The sequence below is a fragment of the Arvicola amphibius genome, chromosome 15 (assembly GCF_903992535.2).
Source record: "Arvicola amphibius chromosome 15, mArvAmp1.2, whole genome shotgun sequence".
Lineage (NCBI taxonomy): Eukaryota > Metazoa > Chordata > Mammalia > Rodentia > Cricetidae > Arvicola > Arvicola amphibius.
In genome coordinates, this window is record NC_052061.1 from 33524596 (window position 1) to 33541387 (window position 16792).

General features: G+C 52.8%; 4 protein-coding genes across 6 annotated transcripts in view; 2 read left to right on the forward strand and 2 right to left on the reverse strand.

Moving 5' to 3' along the window:
* Nucleotides 1–18: 18 nt before the first annotated feature.
* Nucleotides 19–5488, reverse strand: Fbxl8 (F-box and leucine rich repeat protein 8). 2 transcript variants are annotated; one of them, XM_038312649.1, is made up of 3 exons: nt 4982–5488; nt 2153–2362; nt 19–1124 (listed from the first exon to the last, which is right to left on the reverse strand). In XM_038312649.1, the coding sequence occupies exons 2-3, from the start codon at nt 2302–2304 to the stop codon at nt 152–154; spliced, it is 1125 nt and encodes a 374-aa protein (XP_038168577.1). In that variant the 5' UTR covers nt 2305–2362; nt 4982–5488; the 3' UTR covers nt 19–151. The 2 variants fall into 2 exon arrangements, with proteins under 2 accessions (XP_038168577.1, XP_038168578.1); XM_038312650.1 differs by lacking the exon at nt 4982–5488 and having other exon boundaries at nt 19–1168; nt 2153–2289.
* Nucleotides 5012–10090, forward strand: Tradd (TNFRSF1A associated via death domain). 2 transcript variants are annotated; one of them, XM_038312653.1, is made up of 5 exons: nt 5012–5181; nt 8224–8382; nt 8949–9226; nt 9307–9499; nt 9645–10090. In XM_038312653.1, exons 2-5 carry the CDS (start codon nt 8232–8234, stop codon nt 9932–9934), a joined length of 912 nt encoding a protein of 303 aa, XP_038168581.1. In that variant the 5' UTR covers nt 5012–5181; nt 8224–8231; the 3' UTR covers nt 9935–10090. The 2 variants fall into 2 exon arrangements, with proteins under 2 accessions (XP_038168581.1, XP_038168582.1); XM_038312654.1 differs by having other exon boundaries at nt 5126–5249.
* Nucleotides 10091–12835: 2745 nt separating this feature from the next.
* B3gnt9 (UDP-GlcNAc:betaGal beta-1,3-N-acetylglucosaminyltransferase 9) lies at nt 12836–15448 on the forward strand. The gene is made up of 2 exons (XM_038312590.1): nt 12836–12937; nt 13116–15448. The coding sequence occupies exon 2, from the start codon at nt 13201–13203 to the stop codon at nt 14392–14394; it is 1194 nt and encodes a 397-aa protein (XP_038168518.1). The 5' UTR covers nt 12836–12937; nt 13116–13200; the 3' UTR covers nt 14395–15448.
* The window catches only part of Phaf1 (phagosome assembly factor 1), a 29675-nt gene continuing 27875 nt past the window's right edge, over nt 14993–16792 (reverse strand). The window contains exon 16 of the mRNA XM_038312589.1: nt 14993–16457. Coding sequence (XP_038168517.1) covers nt 16371–16457 — 87 coding nt within the window. The 3' untranslated portion in view covers nt 14993–16370. The remainder of the gene's footprint in view (nt 16458–16792) is intronic.

Below are 16792 nucleotides of genomic sequence, written 5' to 3' on the forward strand. Positions count from 1 at the left end.
GGATGTCTTCATAGGCCCCAAGCCCCGACAAGCACAGTAGTCAAGGGGCTCCCCAAGGACGGGGCTAGCGGCTGGGGAATGCCTGCACGACTTGCTCAGTCCTTTCAGAGGCTTGGGGTCCGTGCAGTCCAGAAGTGGTGAGATTGCCCAATCACCGCACCAGCGTGGGCCGCCAGGGATGCGGCTCTCGCTTTAGTTTGAGGGTGTAGCTGCGCAGGCGCGGGCAGTGCGCGCGGAAGGCGTCCAGTACCGAGGGTCTCACCACGCAGAAGCAGTGTATCTCCCTCAAGCCCGCGCAGCGCGCCGCCACCTCCTCCAGAGCGGTGTGCAGCTCGGTGGAAGCGGACGCGCGTACCTCGAGGGCGCGCAGAGTTTCGGCGTAGTGGCACGCTGCGAAGCGCACGGGCCCTACCGTGTCACCCGAGAGGTTGAGACGCAGTACAGCCACTGGTACGGCTGGTTGCAGGACGCGCGTTACGGCCTCGTCTGGAAGCGCCGGCTCCAGCTCCAGCTCCACCTCCAGCCCAGGGTGGCGGCAACGCAGTGTCGCCCAGGCTTCATCAGGCAGGAGGGACGCACGGGCATCTTCGGGGCACGCGCACCTCAATGCCAGGAGTGCAAAAGGGGCGCGATGTGGCGCGGCCAGCAGTTCCAGCGCGGCAGGCGACAGACTGGCCAGGTGCAGTCCAAGGGCGCGCAGGTGCGGGCAGGCCTCCAAAAGCTTGAGCACAGAGCTGGGCTGCACGTTGTCCACTAGTGCATGGTTGTCCAGGAAAAGGCTACGGAGCTCGGGACAATCACGTGCAGCCTGAAGCACCAGCGTGTCGTCTAGTGTGTAGGGCAAGCGGCGCAGGTCGAGGTGGCGCAGTTGGTGAGCGGCTCCGCAGACGGCGTGCACAGCGCTCAGGATGTCGCCACCCGCGTCAAAAAGCGGCGTCTCTCCGCAGCATTCCAAGCGTAGGCCTCGAAGTCCTGGGGCTCGGCCAGCAAGGGCCCTCAGTAGCTCAGTGGCTGCTCGGCGGCTGGGCTTCTTTGATGGCTCATATTCCAGCCGTAGGTTGTGAATGTGGTCCAGGCAGGCGGACAAATACGGTGGCAACAAGTCTTCCAGCTCACTGTCACAACTGGCATTAGAGCGACACAGAAAGGAGTCAGCGGACACCATGAACTGGGGAAGAAACTTTTTTTATTAGTGTATTGATTATGTGTGTGTGTGTGTGTGTGTATAGTTGTTTTGCCTGCATGTATGTCTGCACCACAGGTGTGCCTAGTGTCTGAGGATGCCAGAAGAGGGTGATGAATCCTCCAGGATTGTAATTACAGCTGGTTATAAGATGCTGAGTGGGAGCTGGGAACCGAATCCAGGTCTTCTGGAAGAGCAGCTAGTGCTCTTAATTGAGGGGCCATCTCTATGTGCCCCTCACTGTGGGTTCCGCTGGCCCTCTTTATTCTCTGTGATGGGAACTTCCATCTTTTCCAAAACTTCAGAAGTCTTCAGAGGCTTCTCAGGCTGTAACCTCCCCGCACTCCAGCCCTGGGAAAAATCCATGGTGGGCTGAGGTAGAGACGGCGCTCGCCTTTAATCCCAGCACTCGGGAGGCAGAGGCAGGCAGATCTCTGAGTTCGAGGCCAGCCTGGTCTACAAGAGCTAGTTCCAGGACAGGCTCCAAAGCTACAGAGAAACCCTGTCTTGAAAAACTAAAAAAAAAAAAAAAAAAAAAAAAAAAACTTTTTAAAAAATGGTATTTAAAACACTAGGTTTACTAGTCTGTGGAGGTGGAGCAGGGCCTCCAGACCACCAGGTTCAGATTCTGACTCTCTCACTCAGTTGCTGGATGCAGCCTCCAGGCCCAAGTGATTAAGTCTCTATGCCTCAGTTGCCTGTCTGTGCAAAGGAAATAATACTATCTACCTGCTACAAGCTTCTTATGAGGACTAAATGAGCTAATTTGTGGAAAGCACTTAGAACACTCCTTGGGGGTTGGGGTCAGAGCTTAGTGGTAGAATCCTTGCCTAGCAAGTGAGACCCAAGTTCAATCCCCTGGGCTCAAAACAAAACATACCCAATACTACTTGGTATCAAGTAGGCAGCACTGAGTTAGTTTGTGTTCAAGCGTGAAGTGAGGTGGAGTGGCAGCAGGAAGCAGCTCACCTGATGCTGGTGTCACGCCACACAGCACTGCTGGTGGTGGCGGCAGCCCAGGCCTTGCAGACTCTGGCGGTTGCAGCCCGGTCTCTGAGAGGCAGATCGCGGAAGATGAGCGCCAACACTTCCTCTGGCAGTTTTTCTCCGGGCTCCACCATGGTGTGGCGGGAGTAGGGGGCGGGGCGGGGGCGGGTCTGCTGCTGCCAGCAGTGGTGCCTATAGTGAAAGAGGGGGCCCTGGGCTCAGAGAGGTCGAAGTATTTCAGAAATGCCAGCGCCTGGGCATAGCGATGCTTGTAGCCTGGGAGACGCTATGCGCTTTGCAGAAAGTGGAGCGCTCCCAGCCTGTGGGATGACTCAGCAGATAAAGCATTTGCCCCCAACACTGATTGATGACTTGAGTTCTATCCCTGGGACCCAGTGGTGGAAAGGAAGAAGTGACTTCTGAGAGTTGTCCTCTGGCCTCCACTGGTATGCCTGTCAACTTGGATCGAGCACTTCCATACTCATAAACACGAATAAACAGATCATTAAAAGCAAACAACGAAAGGATGGGACTGGAGAGATGGCTTCGCAGCTAAGAAAGCTGGCTCTTCTTGCAGAGGACCTAGGTTTGGTTCCAGCACCCATGCGGTGGCTCACAACTGTCCTTAACTCTGGTTCCAGGGGATCTGGTACCTCTTCGAGACTCTTTGGGCACCAGGCACATACATAATGCACATACATACATACATGCAGGCAAACACTCATATACATAAAATACGTAAATCTAAAAATGATTTTTTAAAGACAGGGGACTGAAAAGATGGCTCATCAATTAAGAACGTTTATTGCTCTCAAAGAAGGTGGAGATTTGATTCCCAGCACCCACATGGCCAGTCACAACTGTCCATAACTACAATTCTAGGACATCGAACACCCTCTTCTGGCCTCCATGGCGCTGCTCCACACGCATGTCACACAGACACACATGCAAACACATGCACATTAAATAGATTAGTTAATTAAAAAAAGAAAATACTAGCTGGCCGTGGTGGCACATGCCTTTAGTCCTAGTACTCAGGAGGCAGAGTCACGTGGACCTCTGAGTGCGAGGTCATCCTGGTCTACAGAGGGAGCTCCAGGACAATCAGGGCTTTTACATGTTTTACATGGAGAAATCCTGTCTCAACAAAACAAAACAAAGAAAGAAAGAAAGAAAGAAAGAAAGAGAAAAGAAAGTGCAGAGGTTTCTGTTCAGAATGTTATTAATTTTCCCCAAAGGGAAAGGGTGTAGCTCTGGTTGTGCTCATAACATACACACACACACACACACACACACACACACACACACACACACACTTCTTTCCCCCCCTCTTTCCTCTCTCTCTCTCTCTCTCTCTCTCTCTCTCTCTCTCTCTCTCTCTCTCTCTCTCTATCTCATTGCTGCTGTGTAGCCCTGGCTGGTGTTGAACTCGAGATACTCCTGCCTCTGTGGTTTGGTTTTTCTTCCTTTTTAAACGTTTATTTATTTATTATTTATACAGTGTTCTGCTTGCACGCCAGAAGAGGGCACCAGATCTCATTATATATGGTTGTCAGCCACCATTGTGGTTGCTGGGACTTGAACTCAGGACCTCTGGAAGAGCTGCTTGTGCTCTTAACCTCTGAGCCATCTCCCAACCTCCTCCTCCTTCTCCTCTACTTTCTTCTTCCTTTTTTAAAGACAGAGTTTCACTATGTTGTCTTGGCTGTTCTGAAACTCACTCTATAGACCACACTGGCCTTGAACTCACTGAGATCCACCTGCCTCTGCTTTGGAGTGCTGTGACTAAAGGCATGTGCCACCAAGACTGGCTCTAAACCTTTTTTTTGTTTGTTTGTTTGTTTTTTGTTTTTCGAGACAGGGTTTCTCTGCAGCTTTGGAGCCTGTCCTGGAACTAGCTCTTGTAGACCAGGTTGGACTCAAACTCACAGAGATCCGCCTGCCTCTGCCTTCTAAACGGTTCTTTAAACTACTTTCTCATTTGCTGAACAAGCTTTACTTGACTCTCTAGGTTTCAAGTTGTGGAATCCTGTCCCACCCCAGCCCTTCCACTAGAAAGTGACTGCCCGGTTAATAAGGCGTGAATCTTAGTGAAGTGGTTTTTTGTTTTGTTTTGTTTTGTCTGAGGTCACACGCCAATCAGGAAATGATGGTGTTTTTGCAGCCTAGAAGGGGAGGTTCCTTTGCTCTGTCTCCACCCCCAGGCACAGACTTCCCGCTGCTTTCTGTGACAGACTGGGGTGGGGGGGGGGGAGGAGCTTGCTGCTCTGGAGCCGGACCGCTCTTTCAGGGTTTTTATTCGAGTTAGGGCCCTGACCCTTGCCCAGCCCTTGTTCTCGGTAGCTATTTAAGGTTCGGTTGGAACTCAGAGCTCAGCTTTCAGAAGGAGGGTGGGCGTTGTTGGGAGCTATGAGCTCTCTTTGAAGCTGCCAGCTTTGTTTCAAGGTGCTGGGGGTCCACGCCACTTGCCATTTAATTTCCCCATGTCTTCCAAGCGTACGGTTTCTCGTGGAATTTGCCCCAACTGTACTCTAGAGTTTCGGAGATTCCGGGCCAGGCTTGTTCTGGAATCATGGCACCCCACTGTAAGTGCTAAAGTGTAGCAGAGATTTAAGATCACCGAACCAGATTCCTAGGGGGCGCCAGGAAATTCTTATCTCCAGGAGACGCCCTCTGATTGAACCCCAGGAACTGACTTAAATTTGGCAGCTCTCACTCTGGGGCCCTTTGGCCTCAAAAACCTCAATCCGCTAGAGTCATGACCAGTGGACAGTTCGTCCTGCCATCTAACCTTGGGTGTCGTTATCTTACCTGCTCAGCAGACTAGGTGGGCTTTGCCCGGAGGCAGGGGACTGGCCACGGAGGACAGCGGGGCAGGAAGGAGAGGCCCTGCGCGGAGAAGGCGGGACGCGCGGGCTGACCCGGCGGCTTGGGCTGGGGCGCCGCCCCTGCGTCTTTGCGCACACCCGGAAGCCGCGCGCAGCGGAGCCCGGCGAGTGTGCGGCGGCCAGGTTAGTGCGGAGAGTGGGTGGGCTCCCTTGGTGCCGCCGGAGCAGAGAGAGAGAGCTGTCTCCTGAGGGTAGGCACCGCACTGGGGTGACACGCAGTTGCTGGCCAGCTGGTGGCAGCGGCCTGTTGGACTGCTTCAGTGGGAGGCGTGAGGGACTTCGGACCTCCACCTTCGTTGGTTTCTTGTCCCAACTAACTGGGTGTCAAGGCCCTGCAGGAGAGAGGATCTGGCTGCAAGGCTGGCCCGGAACGCTTCTGAGAGCCCCCTTTCTGCCTGACCCCCGGCGTGTGCGAACCCCCAGCTTGAAGGCGGGGTAGCGGGGAGTCTGGGAACCTCCCTCTGCCAGGACGCGTTCGGCGCAGCCAATCAGGGGGCGTGTCCTGATGGTCTGGGAATCTCAAACTTTCAGTTCTTGAGTTGGGCGCCATGCCTGTCCACCTAATCGGAAGTGGGGTTGCCCTGGGAATCTTACGCGTTAACGGGGGCATTTGTTCTTAAATTAGTATTGGTGCCCCAGGACCCAGCCTAGAAACCTCCCAGTGGGCGGAGAGCATTCATGGAAGGACACGTGGTGGGAAGGTTTTTTAAACTGTGTCTTCCCCGCTTCCCCTGACCCCCAAGACAGGGTTTCTCTGTGTAGCCCCGGCTGTCCTGGAACTCTCTCTCTGTAGACCAGACTGGCCTCGAACTCAGCCTCTGGGATTAAAAGTGAGTGCCACCCCTGCCAGGCCGTCCTTCATTACTTTTAAAGAAAGACCTTTATGTGCTGGGGTGTAGCTTGGTGGCTGAGAACTTGGTTAGAATACACAGGCCCAGGGTTCAACCCCAAGTATGGAAGTGACTGGGGTCTTGCTTTGTAATATAGGCTGGTTGATCTTCCTGCCTCTGGCTCCTGAGTGCTGGGATTACAGGCAGGAAGCCATAATAGCAAGCTCCTTCCGTCGTCTTCTTTTTATTATTTTTTCTTTTTTTGTCCTGGGCCTTGCACACGCTAGGCAAGCACTTTATCACCGAACTATATATATATATATCTCCCGACTACTCCTGTTTTTTTCTTTTCCTGTCTTTTGAGCCAGGGCCTCACTTTGTAGCCCAGGCTGGCCTCTGCCTCCTGAATGCTGGGATTAAAGGCATGTCCCACTATGCCCCAACTCTTTTTTTTTTTCTTTTCGAGACAAGGTTTCTCTGTGTAACAGCCCCGGCTGTCCTGAAATTCACTTTGTAGCCCAGGCTGGCCTTGAACTCACAGAGATCCATCGTGCGCCACCACTGCCTGGCCCCAACTAATGAAACATGTCTATATATATATATACATACAAAATAGAATAGATATACAAAATACAAAGAAAATTAAAATCACTGCCCAACCTGCCCGGAAATAAACAATAATCTTCAGGCTGTTTTAGTAAATATATATGTATTAGTATGTTTTCTATGAGGAGGGGCTTCAAAAATTGCGTCCCCTGTGCTAAGACTCAGATACGGCCATCACCAATTAATTATTTCTTTTGGCAAGGTATGTCTGATGCTCTGCACTGGGGCATTCTTAATCTCGACACTCATTAGCAGTTTAGAAGCAGGATTTTGATAGGGATGGATGGAAGAGATCCCAGATCCCAGCATTGAGCAAGGGAGCTGTCTCTCTGTGAACAGTTAGGGAATCTGATTAGGAACAGCTGATAAAAACAAGAGCCTTATAGCAAACTTACATAACTGAACAGTCCAGGACGGGCTCAGAGACAGTTGGATCCATGGTTAAGAGAGTATATCCTGCCGGGCAGTGGTGGTACACACCTTTAATCCCAGCACTTGGGAGCAGAAGCAGGAGGATCTCAGTGAGCTCGAGGCCAGCCTGATCTACAAAGCAAATTCCAGGACAGCCAGGACTGTTACCTACAGAAACCCTGTCTTGAACAACAAAAAAGGGAGTGTATGTTGTGAGGACTGGAGAGATGGCTCAGTGGTTAAGAGCACTAGCTGTTCTTCCAGAGGACCTGGGTTCAAATCCCAATACCCACATGGCAGCTCACAACTGATTGTAACTCTGGTTCCAGGGGATCTGACACCCTCACACAGACATACACGCAAGCAAGCAAAACACCAATGCAAATAAAAACAAATACATCTTAAAGAAAAGTGTGTGTGTCCTGGGATGCAAGACACAGCTCAACAGGTAAGAGCACTGACTACTCTTCCAAGAACCAGATTAGATTCCCAGCACCCACACAGTGGCTCACGACCATCTGTAACTCCGGTCTCTGATTTTTTCTGGCCTCCATGAGCACCAGGTGTGCATGTAATAATTCTTATTAAAAAATAAGAGTGTTTGTCCTGTCAGGCACGGTGCTCATGTCTTTAATTCCAGTACTTGGGAGGCAGATTTCTGTGAATTGGAGGGCAACATAGGCCTCATGGTGAGTTCTAGACCAGGCAGGGATATGTAGTGAGGCCTCCCTCCCCCCCACATGTATGTTCTCATCTCTCGGCCTTATTTCCTTCCATGTAGGTGCCCTCCTTCCCTCAGATAGGTCCTTTCTAAACAGTAGCCAAAGAGACCCATTTCTTCCTTCCGATTCAACCCCAAAGCTAGGGAAATTAGTGCCACTTCCTTAGTGGTCCAACCAGGGATGCAGAATTGAGCTTCTGTAGTCCAATCTGAGCCTTATATCAAGTCTTGACTGAGTTTTGCTGGACACTGAGTGGGACGTGTACTGGTCAGCCTTCTTACATCTGTTCTTGGATCTAGGCAGTGAAAACTGACTGAAGCCGGGTAGGGTGGGAACCTCTGAAAGGGTTTTGGGAACTTAAGGTTAATCTGCAGACAAAGCTAAGATAACTATCCAGAAGGAAGATGTCTTTTGTCAGCTTTGGTGAGAGGGAGCACCTCTGTTACTCTGTTCCTGTGACCCTAGAGTCGCAGGTGGTGGAGGGACAATCCTGGCTTCAAGTCTGGGTTGGACTGGGCAGGATTGTGAGCAGAACCGAGCGTTGAGCCACCTGAGACTGCATATTTGTTTCCAAGATAATCTGTTTGCATCTCTAGGAGGCAAGATGGCAGCGGGGCAGAATGGGCACGAAGAGTGGGTGGGCAGTGCATACCTGTTTCTGGAGTCTTCCCTGGACAAGGTGGTTCTGTCTGAAGCCTACACAGATCCCCAGAAGAAGGCGGCAATATACAAGGCGCTGCAGACTGCGTTGTCAGGTGTGTGGCTGGACAGGCGTAGGAGAAGCGACTCTGGGACTTTGTGAGCAGAACTGGGGTGGAGGCCCCACTTTTTGTGGGTTTCGGCTCAGACACCTTCAGGAAAAAGGCCATTTTGGTGTGGGGTTGGAAGAGGTATCAGGAGAGAGGGAGCACCCCTGGCTGTGTGGGGTCTGTAGTCATTGCTTACTGCAATGTGTCCTTTAGTGTAGACATTTGTACACTCGTCCGTGTCTGTCTAGCTATACCTGTTGCTCCTCTAATGGCACCTTTGCCGTACATCCATTTCCACTTCCGAGCAACCAGTTCACTCTTTGCTACTAACTGCACTTTTCTGTCTTCTTTTCCTCTCTCACTGCCGCGCTCTTCGCTCAAACCCTTCTCTGTACATGTCCTTTCTGGTCCCCTTCCTCTTTGCCTTCTCAGGGCAGAGACCACAGGAGGCTGTAGCTGGTTGAGGGTCGGGAGAATGGTCTGGCTATGTTTGGGCTTAGCCTCCTGTTCTGGTTGCTTGGAGAAAAGTCCTGTTTGGGGACAGCTGGTGGCCTGACTGCTCGCTTCTGCAGAGAGTGCGGACAGCCCTGATGTACTGCAGATACTCAAGATCCATTGCAGCGACCCGCAGCTCGTCGTGCAATTGCGGTTCTCCGGGCGCCTGCTGTGCGGCCGGTTCCTTCAAGCTTACCGCGAGGGGGCGCTGCGCACCGCGCTGCAGAGGTGCATGGCCCCGGCACTTGCCCAGGAAGTGGTGCGGCTGGAACTGGAGTTGCGTGCTGGGGCAGAACAGCTGGACCCTTTGCTGACCGACGAGGAGCGGTGTTTAAATTACATTTTAGCCCAGAAGGTGCTGCCACGTGGAGTTAGGATGGGATGGGCGGGGATTTGTGGCCAAAAGCCGCACTTACTGTGCACCCCTTTGCGCAGCCCGACCGGCTCCGGGATGAGGAACTGGTAGAATTGGAGGATGAGTTCCGCAAGCTGACGTGCGACCGCACTGACTCGAGTGAAGCCATACAGGTTGACTCAGCCGCTTCGAAGTCCCCAGTTCCTTCTCTGGCCGAGGAGAAGTCACTACCGGCGGCCTGCCATACTTTTCTGTTCCATGGTCAGCCCGTAGGTGAGGTTCACCAGCAGAAGCGGGGTCACGGGGAGGTTGATCTGGGCTGAAGCATGGCTGGGCCCAGGGATCCGCAGGGAGGTGCGGAAGGGTGTCGGCTCCAGGGAACCGGTGTTCACCCACCTCTCCTCACTTTTCTCCGCAGTGAACCGGCCACTGAATCTGCAAGACCAGCAGACGTTCGCGCGCTCAGTGGGTCTCAAATGGCGCAGGGTGGGGCGCTCGCTGCAGAGTAGCTGTCGAGCACTGAGGGATCCTGCCCTCGACGCGCTGGCCTATGAGTACGAGCGAGATGGGCTATACGAGCAGGCCTTCCAGCTGCTGAGCCGCTTCATACAAGCCGAGGGCCGTCGTGCTACGCTGCAGCGCCTGGTGGAGGCGCTGGAGGAGAACGAGCTCACCAGTCTTGCAGAGGATCTGCTAGGCTTGGCCTAGGTCTGGTACAGTGGGAAGGGCAGTCAATCAGCAGTTCAGCCAGGGTTTGGACTCCACCGGTGGCTATTGAGGTCTTTTTACTGCTGCTGTTGCTATTGCTGACTACTTCCCATCCACTGGACTCGGAGAGCATACGAACCCCCCCCCCCCGACCCCCCCCCCGCCCCACTTTGCCTCGCTGCTGGAGCAGAACCGACCGCCTTCCCAGGAACCAGGCAAGCACCACGGAGCCTCAGGGGCGCTATCACTGAGGATTCTACCCCAGATTCTTTGATGGAGACAGTGTAGATGTCCTTGTCGTCCAAACCTAAAATAGGACTTCCTACAACTCACCCTAAGTACCTGGACCTTCTGAGGTCTAGATATCTATCAAGGTGCTGTAAATACTGTTGCGATCAGGATGCATGAAACTTCCCTGCCCTTGGCTCATACTCAACGTGGGACCTAAGCACTTTGCAAGGATAATAAAATGTAACCCTTTTACAGACTTGTGGAAATACCGAGGTCCAGCCCAGGTTGGGGTTAGGCTCCTTCCAGGGATGAGTGAGCCAGGTGGAATGGGAGAGGAGGAGCAGGGTTCTGGGTACAGCAGCTCCGGTGGGTCCCCGAGGAAGATGAGAAGGGGGGGAGGATGTCAGGACAAGTTTACAGGGGCTAAATGGCCGGCAGGTTGCTTCCTGTACTGTTAATGGGGTTTGGTGAACCACTGTATAGTTTGGGTTTTTTGTTTGTTAATGTTTTAAGTATGGACGTAAACCAGATATACAAGGAGCCTTAATTAGAAAAATTAAAATTTCAGCTGAGCAGTGGTGGTGCACACTTTTGATCCCAGTATTTGGGAGGCAGAGACAGGTGGATCTCTGAGTTTGAGGTGAGTTCCTGGACAGCCGGGGTTACACAGAGAAACCTTGCCTCAAATAAACAAAGAAAACAAATTAATATTTTAAATACATTAGAGAACTTTACAACTGGAAAGGAATGCAAAATTTTACAGACTAGTAAATCCTAATTGAAATGATCAGGCAAATATGATAAAACTGCATCTTTCCTAAAAAAGGATACATTCTCTTCTGCAGGGACTCTCTTGTATGCCAGGGACCTGATCTGAGGATGACGTCATCACCTCTGTGAATCTCCCTTTCCTGAGGAACACCTGCTTCCTCATGTTCTTTTTCAATAATAATCCATTTCTGCATCTTTGATCCTCCCTCTCACCCTCTTCAGTGAGATGTTTATCCTCACCCTCAAACCCGAGTGCTGAGATTACTTAAGCCACCATGCCTGGCCTGAATTTCACCTGCATACTAAATGCCTACTTCCTTTTCCCTCCCCAATTCTGAGCCTGCTTCATCTTCCTCTTCATGCTCATCTTCTTCCTAAGTCTGGATTTTACTATGGGGTCATTCTTCTCAACAATACTTTCTCTTAACTCCACAGGCTTGTGATTTCACTTTAAGAAACCAAGACTTTCCAAAATTTTAAGATGAATACCAACAGCTATTTGGGAGGGAGAACGCAGCAGGCCTGTGACCTTGGGTGAGGAATGGGTTCAGTGATGCCAGGCATTTATATTTCCCAGTGGGATGGAGACGGGGAGAGGCCCTGACTGCTCTCTTCACAGGGAATGATCATCCTCCTGATGAACCTGGAGCTCAGCTGAATCTATAGTTCCAAACTCAGGAAAACAATCAGGGCCACAGTCTCAAGACTGAAGCTGGGAAATATCAGTGCGAGCCTGTAACCCTAACACTTTGGGGGCTGAGGCAGGTGGGTCATCAGCTCAAGGCTGTGAGGGGGTATGTAGCATGGTCGTCCTTAAAACCCCAAACATCAGTGAACAGGTGTGGCATAGGAAGGCTTGAATGACAAAGCAGCTCAAAGAAGAAAGAAAACCAGGGGACCTAGAAAACAGGGCACAGCCTACATCGGGTCAACAGCCCCTTCTGGAAACCTCCCCAAACAATACCAATCCCTGATAGTCCAATCTAGATTGCAGAGGCAACAACATGGTCATTTCTAGCTGCAAGGATGCTATGTTGGGGCATCGGGAAACTCAAAGCTGGATCTGGGCATGGAGACAGGAATGAAGTGCCTGCTTGGGAAGTTACTGTGAACAGAAGGGCTTCCATTCCCTATATCTAGTGGACGAAGAGACAAGGATGCCCCGGGAGATTTCTGAATTCCATAAATCCTGGGACCTGTGTCATCTGGAGCAAGTCACTTAACTCACAAAGCTGTGGTCTTCCCTGGGTGAAGAGCTGCCGGCAAGTCTGTAGGAGCAGAACTAGCTGTCTTGTTTGTTGGGGTGAGTGTGCTTGTGGTTACTGGTGGCAAGTGTGGCAGAGTTAGGAGTAAGGAGGCGGCTGTATATTACTGGGGGCAGTTTATGGCTCCTGCTTGGTTGACCAGGGCTGCTGAGGAGAGGTGTTCTGAAAAATGGCCCGGAATGGTGGTCAAAGAGCTGAAAGTTAAGGCACTGAGACCTAGGGATTTGGGACCCATCAACCGGAACAGGGACTCCTGAGTTTTCCCGCAGAGGTGTGGATGAGGGTACCCAGAAATATGAATACTTCCTCCAGCACTCGAGAGGCAGGCGGATCACTGTGAGCTCAAGGCCAGCCTGGTCTACAAGAGCGAGTTCCAGGAAAGGTTCCAAAACTAGAGCGAAAAACCCTGTCTCAACCCACCCCCACACACCAAAAAAAAAAAAAAAAAGAAGAAGAACCAAGCTTTCTCGGGGAGTCGCCTGTAAGAAATCCTTTTAGGAATCAGTCCGCACTCAGAGATGCCGCTCCTTATACCAGGGCGGAGCTGAGTTCCAGATGTCGGGGCGTACACAGCTGTAGGATCACGTGGCATGGCCTCAGCCCCCTTCCTGCCAACGCTGCATTTGGCTCAAGCCCAGGTCATGGCCGCCCTTGGGACCCCGAGCTGACAGTTGGAGGGCCCTGCGTTTAGGGGCTGCAACCACCCCCCCCCTTTTTACCGCCCCCGCGGTCAAGCGTGAGTGCTGAGGTCCTAAGGACCTAGATTAGAGGCGGGGATGGGGTGAGAAAGAAGGGGGAGCCTTGGTGCACCGGGTAGGGGGTCGGTAGGGGCGAGGCCTATGTCTCCCTGCCCAGCCTTGGGAACCCTTCCAGGGCCCGGACTGAGGTTAGAGGTTGAACTTCTCGTCCCTTAGGCTGCTGCGGTGCGACAGGGCCCAGGGCGGAGGTCGTCGTAGCGGGTGAAGGAAGGCTAGGACCCCGGGACGGGCGGGGCTGGACATGAAGAGGAGGTTGCGCCGCTGCCGGGACGCGTGGCTCACGCTACTGCTCAGCGTCACCCTCGGCCTCCTGCTCTACGCGCAGCGTGATGGGGCAGCCCCCAAAACCAGAGCACCACCAGCTCGAGGACAGCCCCCGCGGCCCACTTCTGGTCTCCGAGCACGCGCGCCCCCCAATACCGCCAGCGCCGCCCCGCCGGCCTACGAGGACGACACCCCGGTGCCGCCTACCCCTACGGGCCCCTTTGACTTCGGCAGGTATCTGCGCGCCAAGGATCAACGGCGCTTCCCGCTGCTCATTAACCAGCCGCGCAAATGCCGCAGAGACGGCGCATCTGGAGGCCAGCCCGATCTGCTCATCGCAGTCAAATCTGTGGCGGCCGACTTCGAGAGGCGGGAAGCTGTACGCCAGACTTGGGGTGCCGAGGGTCGCGTGCAGGGGGCACTCGTGCGCCGAGTGTTCTTGCTGGGAGTGCCCAGGGGCGCTGGCTCTGGCAGTGCGGGCTCGCGGACGCACTGGCGCGCCCTGCTGGAAACTGAGAGCCGCGTTTATGCAGACATCCTGCTCTGGGATTTCGAAGACACTTTCTTTAATCTAACGCTCAAGGAGATTCACTTTTTGGCTTGGGCCACAGCTTTCTGTCCAGACGTACGCTTTGTTTTTAAGGGCGATGCCGATGTGTTCGTGCACGTGAGGAACCTGCTGCAGTTCCTCGAGTCGCGGGATCCGGCACAGGACCTTCTTGCCGGTGATGTGATTGTGCAGGCAAGGCCAATCCGCGCGAGAGCCAGCAAGTACTTCATTCCCAAGGCTGTGTATGGACTGCCGGTTTACCCGGCCTATGCCGGGGGCGGCGGCTTTGTTCTTTCTGGAGCCACGCTCCGCCGCCTAGCAGCGGCCTGTACACAGGTTGAGCTTTTTCCCATAGATGATGTCTTTCTGGGCATGTGCTTGCAGCGCCTGCGGCTCACACCTGAGCCTCATCCAGCGTTTCGTACCTTTGGCATTGCTCAGCCGTCAGCTGCACCGCATCTTCGCACCTTTGACCCCTGTTTTTACCGAGAACTGGTGGTAGTGCATGGGCTATCTGCAGCTGACATTTGGCTTATGTGGCGCTTGCTGTATGGGCCTCAGGGGCCAGTCTGTGCACATCCACAGCCTGTAGCAACAGGTCCGTTCCAATGGGACGCTTAACTACCTATCACAGTATCAAGCCTGTCTCACTCAGCCCCAGACCAGAAGCCACTATTAAAGAACCCGAAAGGGCTTCCCATGAGGGTTAATGGCGTACATGGCTTTTCTCCATATCACTAAGTGTGCAGCGCGGACACACTGAGATAGCCAGGGCCAAGGTAGTGGACCGTGTCTTGACCAGCAGACCCAAAAGCTGGCACATTTAATAAAACTAGTAGCCAACAGCATTACTGTGTGTGCCAGTGAGGGCTTGGCTGGAATGCTTAGGGCGATACAAACACAAGCTGATATCCCGTGGCCAGGCCTCAGCCCTCAGATCTGGCAGGCACTTCACTTACTTGCTTCCTTTGTTCTCCACATTGGATTTCCAGTGGCCCTATCTTATCTGTCTGTCCCCTTTGAGGTCTGCTGTGTTGGAGCTAACCCTTTAGGCCCAGGTTTGCCTGTAACAGGAGGCATGGGGCCATGATGTGTCATAGTCTTGTCCACTATATGCACACACACAACTATGTCAATGCACTTATGAAGCTGACTCCGCCCCTTCCCAGGCACCCTCAGATTCCCATGTTCTTCAACCACAGTCAGGAAAATCAACAGCTCACATTTTAGTACAAACACCCCAGCAGCAGCGCATGGGACGCTGTCACTGCGGGCATAGGTGCTTTATTGGAAAGGGGATAAGGTTTCCTCTGTTCAAGAGGATGGGAACAGTCCTGGCTACCCTGACAGTGGGACGTGCAGGGTCTCTGGCCAGACCAAGGTCCAAATGGGAAGACACCTGTCAGTCAGTCATGGGAGTGCCACACAGGCCTGGCTGTAGGCCCAGGAACCATACAGACAGCTGGGGCAGGCCCTGCACATTCATCATGAACTATACAAGATGAGGCTGTACATGAGTTAATTACAAAAATCAGTATTTACAAAAGTCTGTACACACATTTGAAAAACTCACAAAATTGTCATCTATGTATCACAAGTTGCTAGACCAAAATATTAAAAATGGGATAAAATTATGTTTCTCTTCTCAATTCTTTTCAAAAGGATTAATATTTTAAAGCACATATATACTACTTTCCATTAGCAAGACCCATGTAAGAAACACAGCAGCCCAATCTTCTTTGAGCCCCTAGGCCTTAAACCAAGCGGCCAGGCCAAGCCAGTGCCCAGAAGTGGGGCAGGGGGCTGGCCCACAGTGCACAACAGAATGCTGTAATGTAACAGGAGGAGGAAGGTGTCTTTGGCTAACACTTTGGCATTAAATAAAAGAGGCAAACAAGATGGAAACATGCAGCCCTGTCAGCCAGGCTGGACCAAGAGACACAAGTGACTTTGACTGGCTCCCAGAGGAGCAGTGGGAACCCAGCCCGGGTACATACCTGGTACAAAACTGTATTTCAACCACTTAGGTGTGCCACCTGGGCATGGCAGGGAGCACTCACACAGAAGAAACAGAAAAGGGCATGTGGGCCACACCAGCCACAGCCAGCTCATCAAGTAGCTAAAGTGGATGTAGTGCAAATATTGCAACCCAGTACTATGGACACGGTGCCTGCTCTGCTCACCACAGGACCACACGGCTATGTCAGGCCAAAAGCAGGACCCTGTTCTCATGCTAGATACCTATTTCCTTAGCCAGAGAAAGAGCCCATCTTCCCTATGTGTGCAGGACAGGGGCTGACATGTCCTTCATCACACAGTAACGGAGAGGCCCTGGTCCAGGTTATCAAGGCCCAAAGTTTGTGCTTCTCTGCAGACTGTCCTCTGCTGGCGACAGAGGGCTCAGGACAGAGGGCTAGCTGGGTTCTCTGTCCCAAGGTAGAGGACTCAACACAAATCCCACTTCTGAACTCTTCCGAATCCCAGAGCCCTTCAACACTGCCAAGGTGCCCAGGAAAACACGCAGGGTGGCACAGAGACCCACTGAGCTGGATGTGATGCACAGTTCCATGGACAGGAGGGAATGGGTAGTGATGTCCTTAGGGCAGCTCTGCTGTTCTCAGGTGGGCGCCAGGCCTAGGGGGGCCATACAGGGTCACTGAGGCAATGTGGTTGTTCTGCATGACCTGGTGTGAGAAGAGAACAGCAAGCGGGTCAGGAGGGAGGGATGCAGCAGACAGGTTCCCAGGACAGGGTGGCCAGCGGATGTATGCATGTCATACTTGCACACAGGTCTGGGCTCTGCACTTCCTGAAGCACCAGCTTCTTCATGTCAGTGGGGCTTACTGCTCAAAGGTCTGCCCTCTTCAAAGGGTATGTGGCCTTTAGAAACTCCCTTATCTAGTCTGTCTGCAAGTGCAAAGGGCCTGCTGAAGTATGGCATCCAGACACAGCCTGAAAACACGGGTTCCCCAGTCTCTCAGGTCAGTGGCGTCTCCAGGGCCACTCAAAACCAGCACAC

Excerpts from the sequence above, each read along its gene's own strand:
- Tradd (XM_038312653.1), top strand. The coding sequence starts at position 8,232 with ATGGCAGCGGGGCAGAATGGGCACGAAGAGTGGGTGGGCAGTGCATAC. Across the intron at positions 9,227-9,306 it reads ATTACATTTTAGCCCAGAAG|CCCGACCGGCTCCGGGATGA; the intron begins GTGCTGCCACGT and ends CCCTTTGCGCAG. Across the intron at positions 9,500-9,644 it reads GTTCCATGGTCAGCCCGTAG|TGAACCGGCCACTGAATCTG; the intron begins GTGAGGTTCACC and ends TTTTCTCCGCAG.
- B3gnt9 (XM_038312590.1), top strand. The coding sequence starts at position 13,201 with ATGAAGAGGAGGTTGCGCCGCTGCCGGGACGCGTGGCTCACGCTACTG.
- Fbxl8 (XM_038312649.1), bottom strand. The coding sequence starts at position 2,304 with ATGGTGGAGCCCGGAGAAAAACTGCCAGAGGAAGTGTTGGCGCTCATC. Across the intron at positions 1,125-2,152 it reads TGGCGTGACACCAGCATCAG|TTGTGACAGTGAGCTGGAAG; the intron begins GTGAGCTGCTTC and ends CTCTAATGCCAG.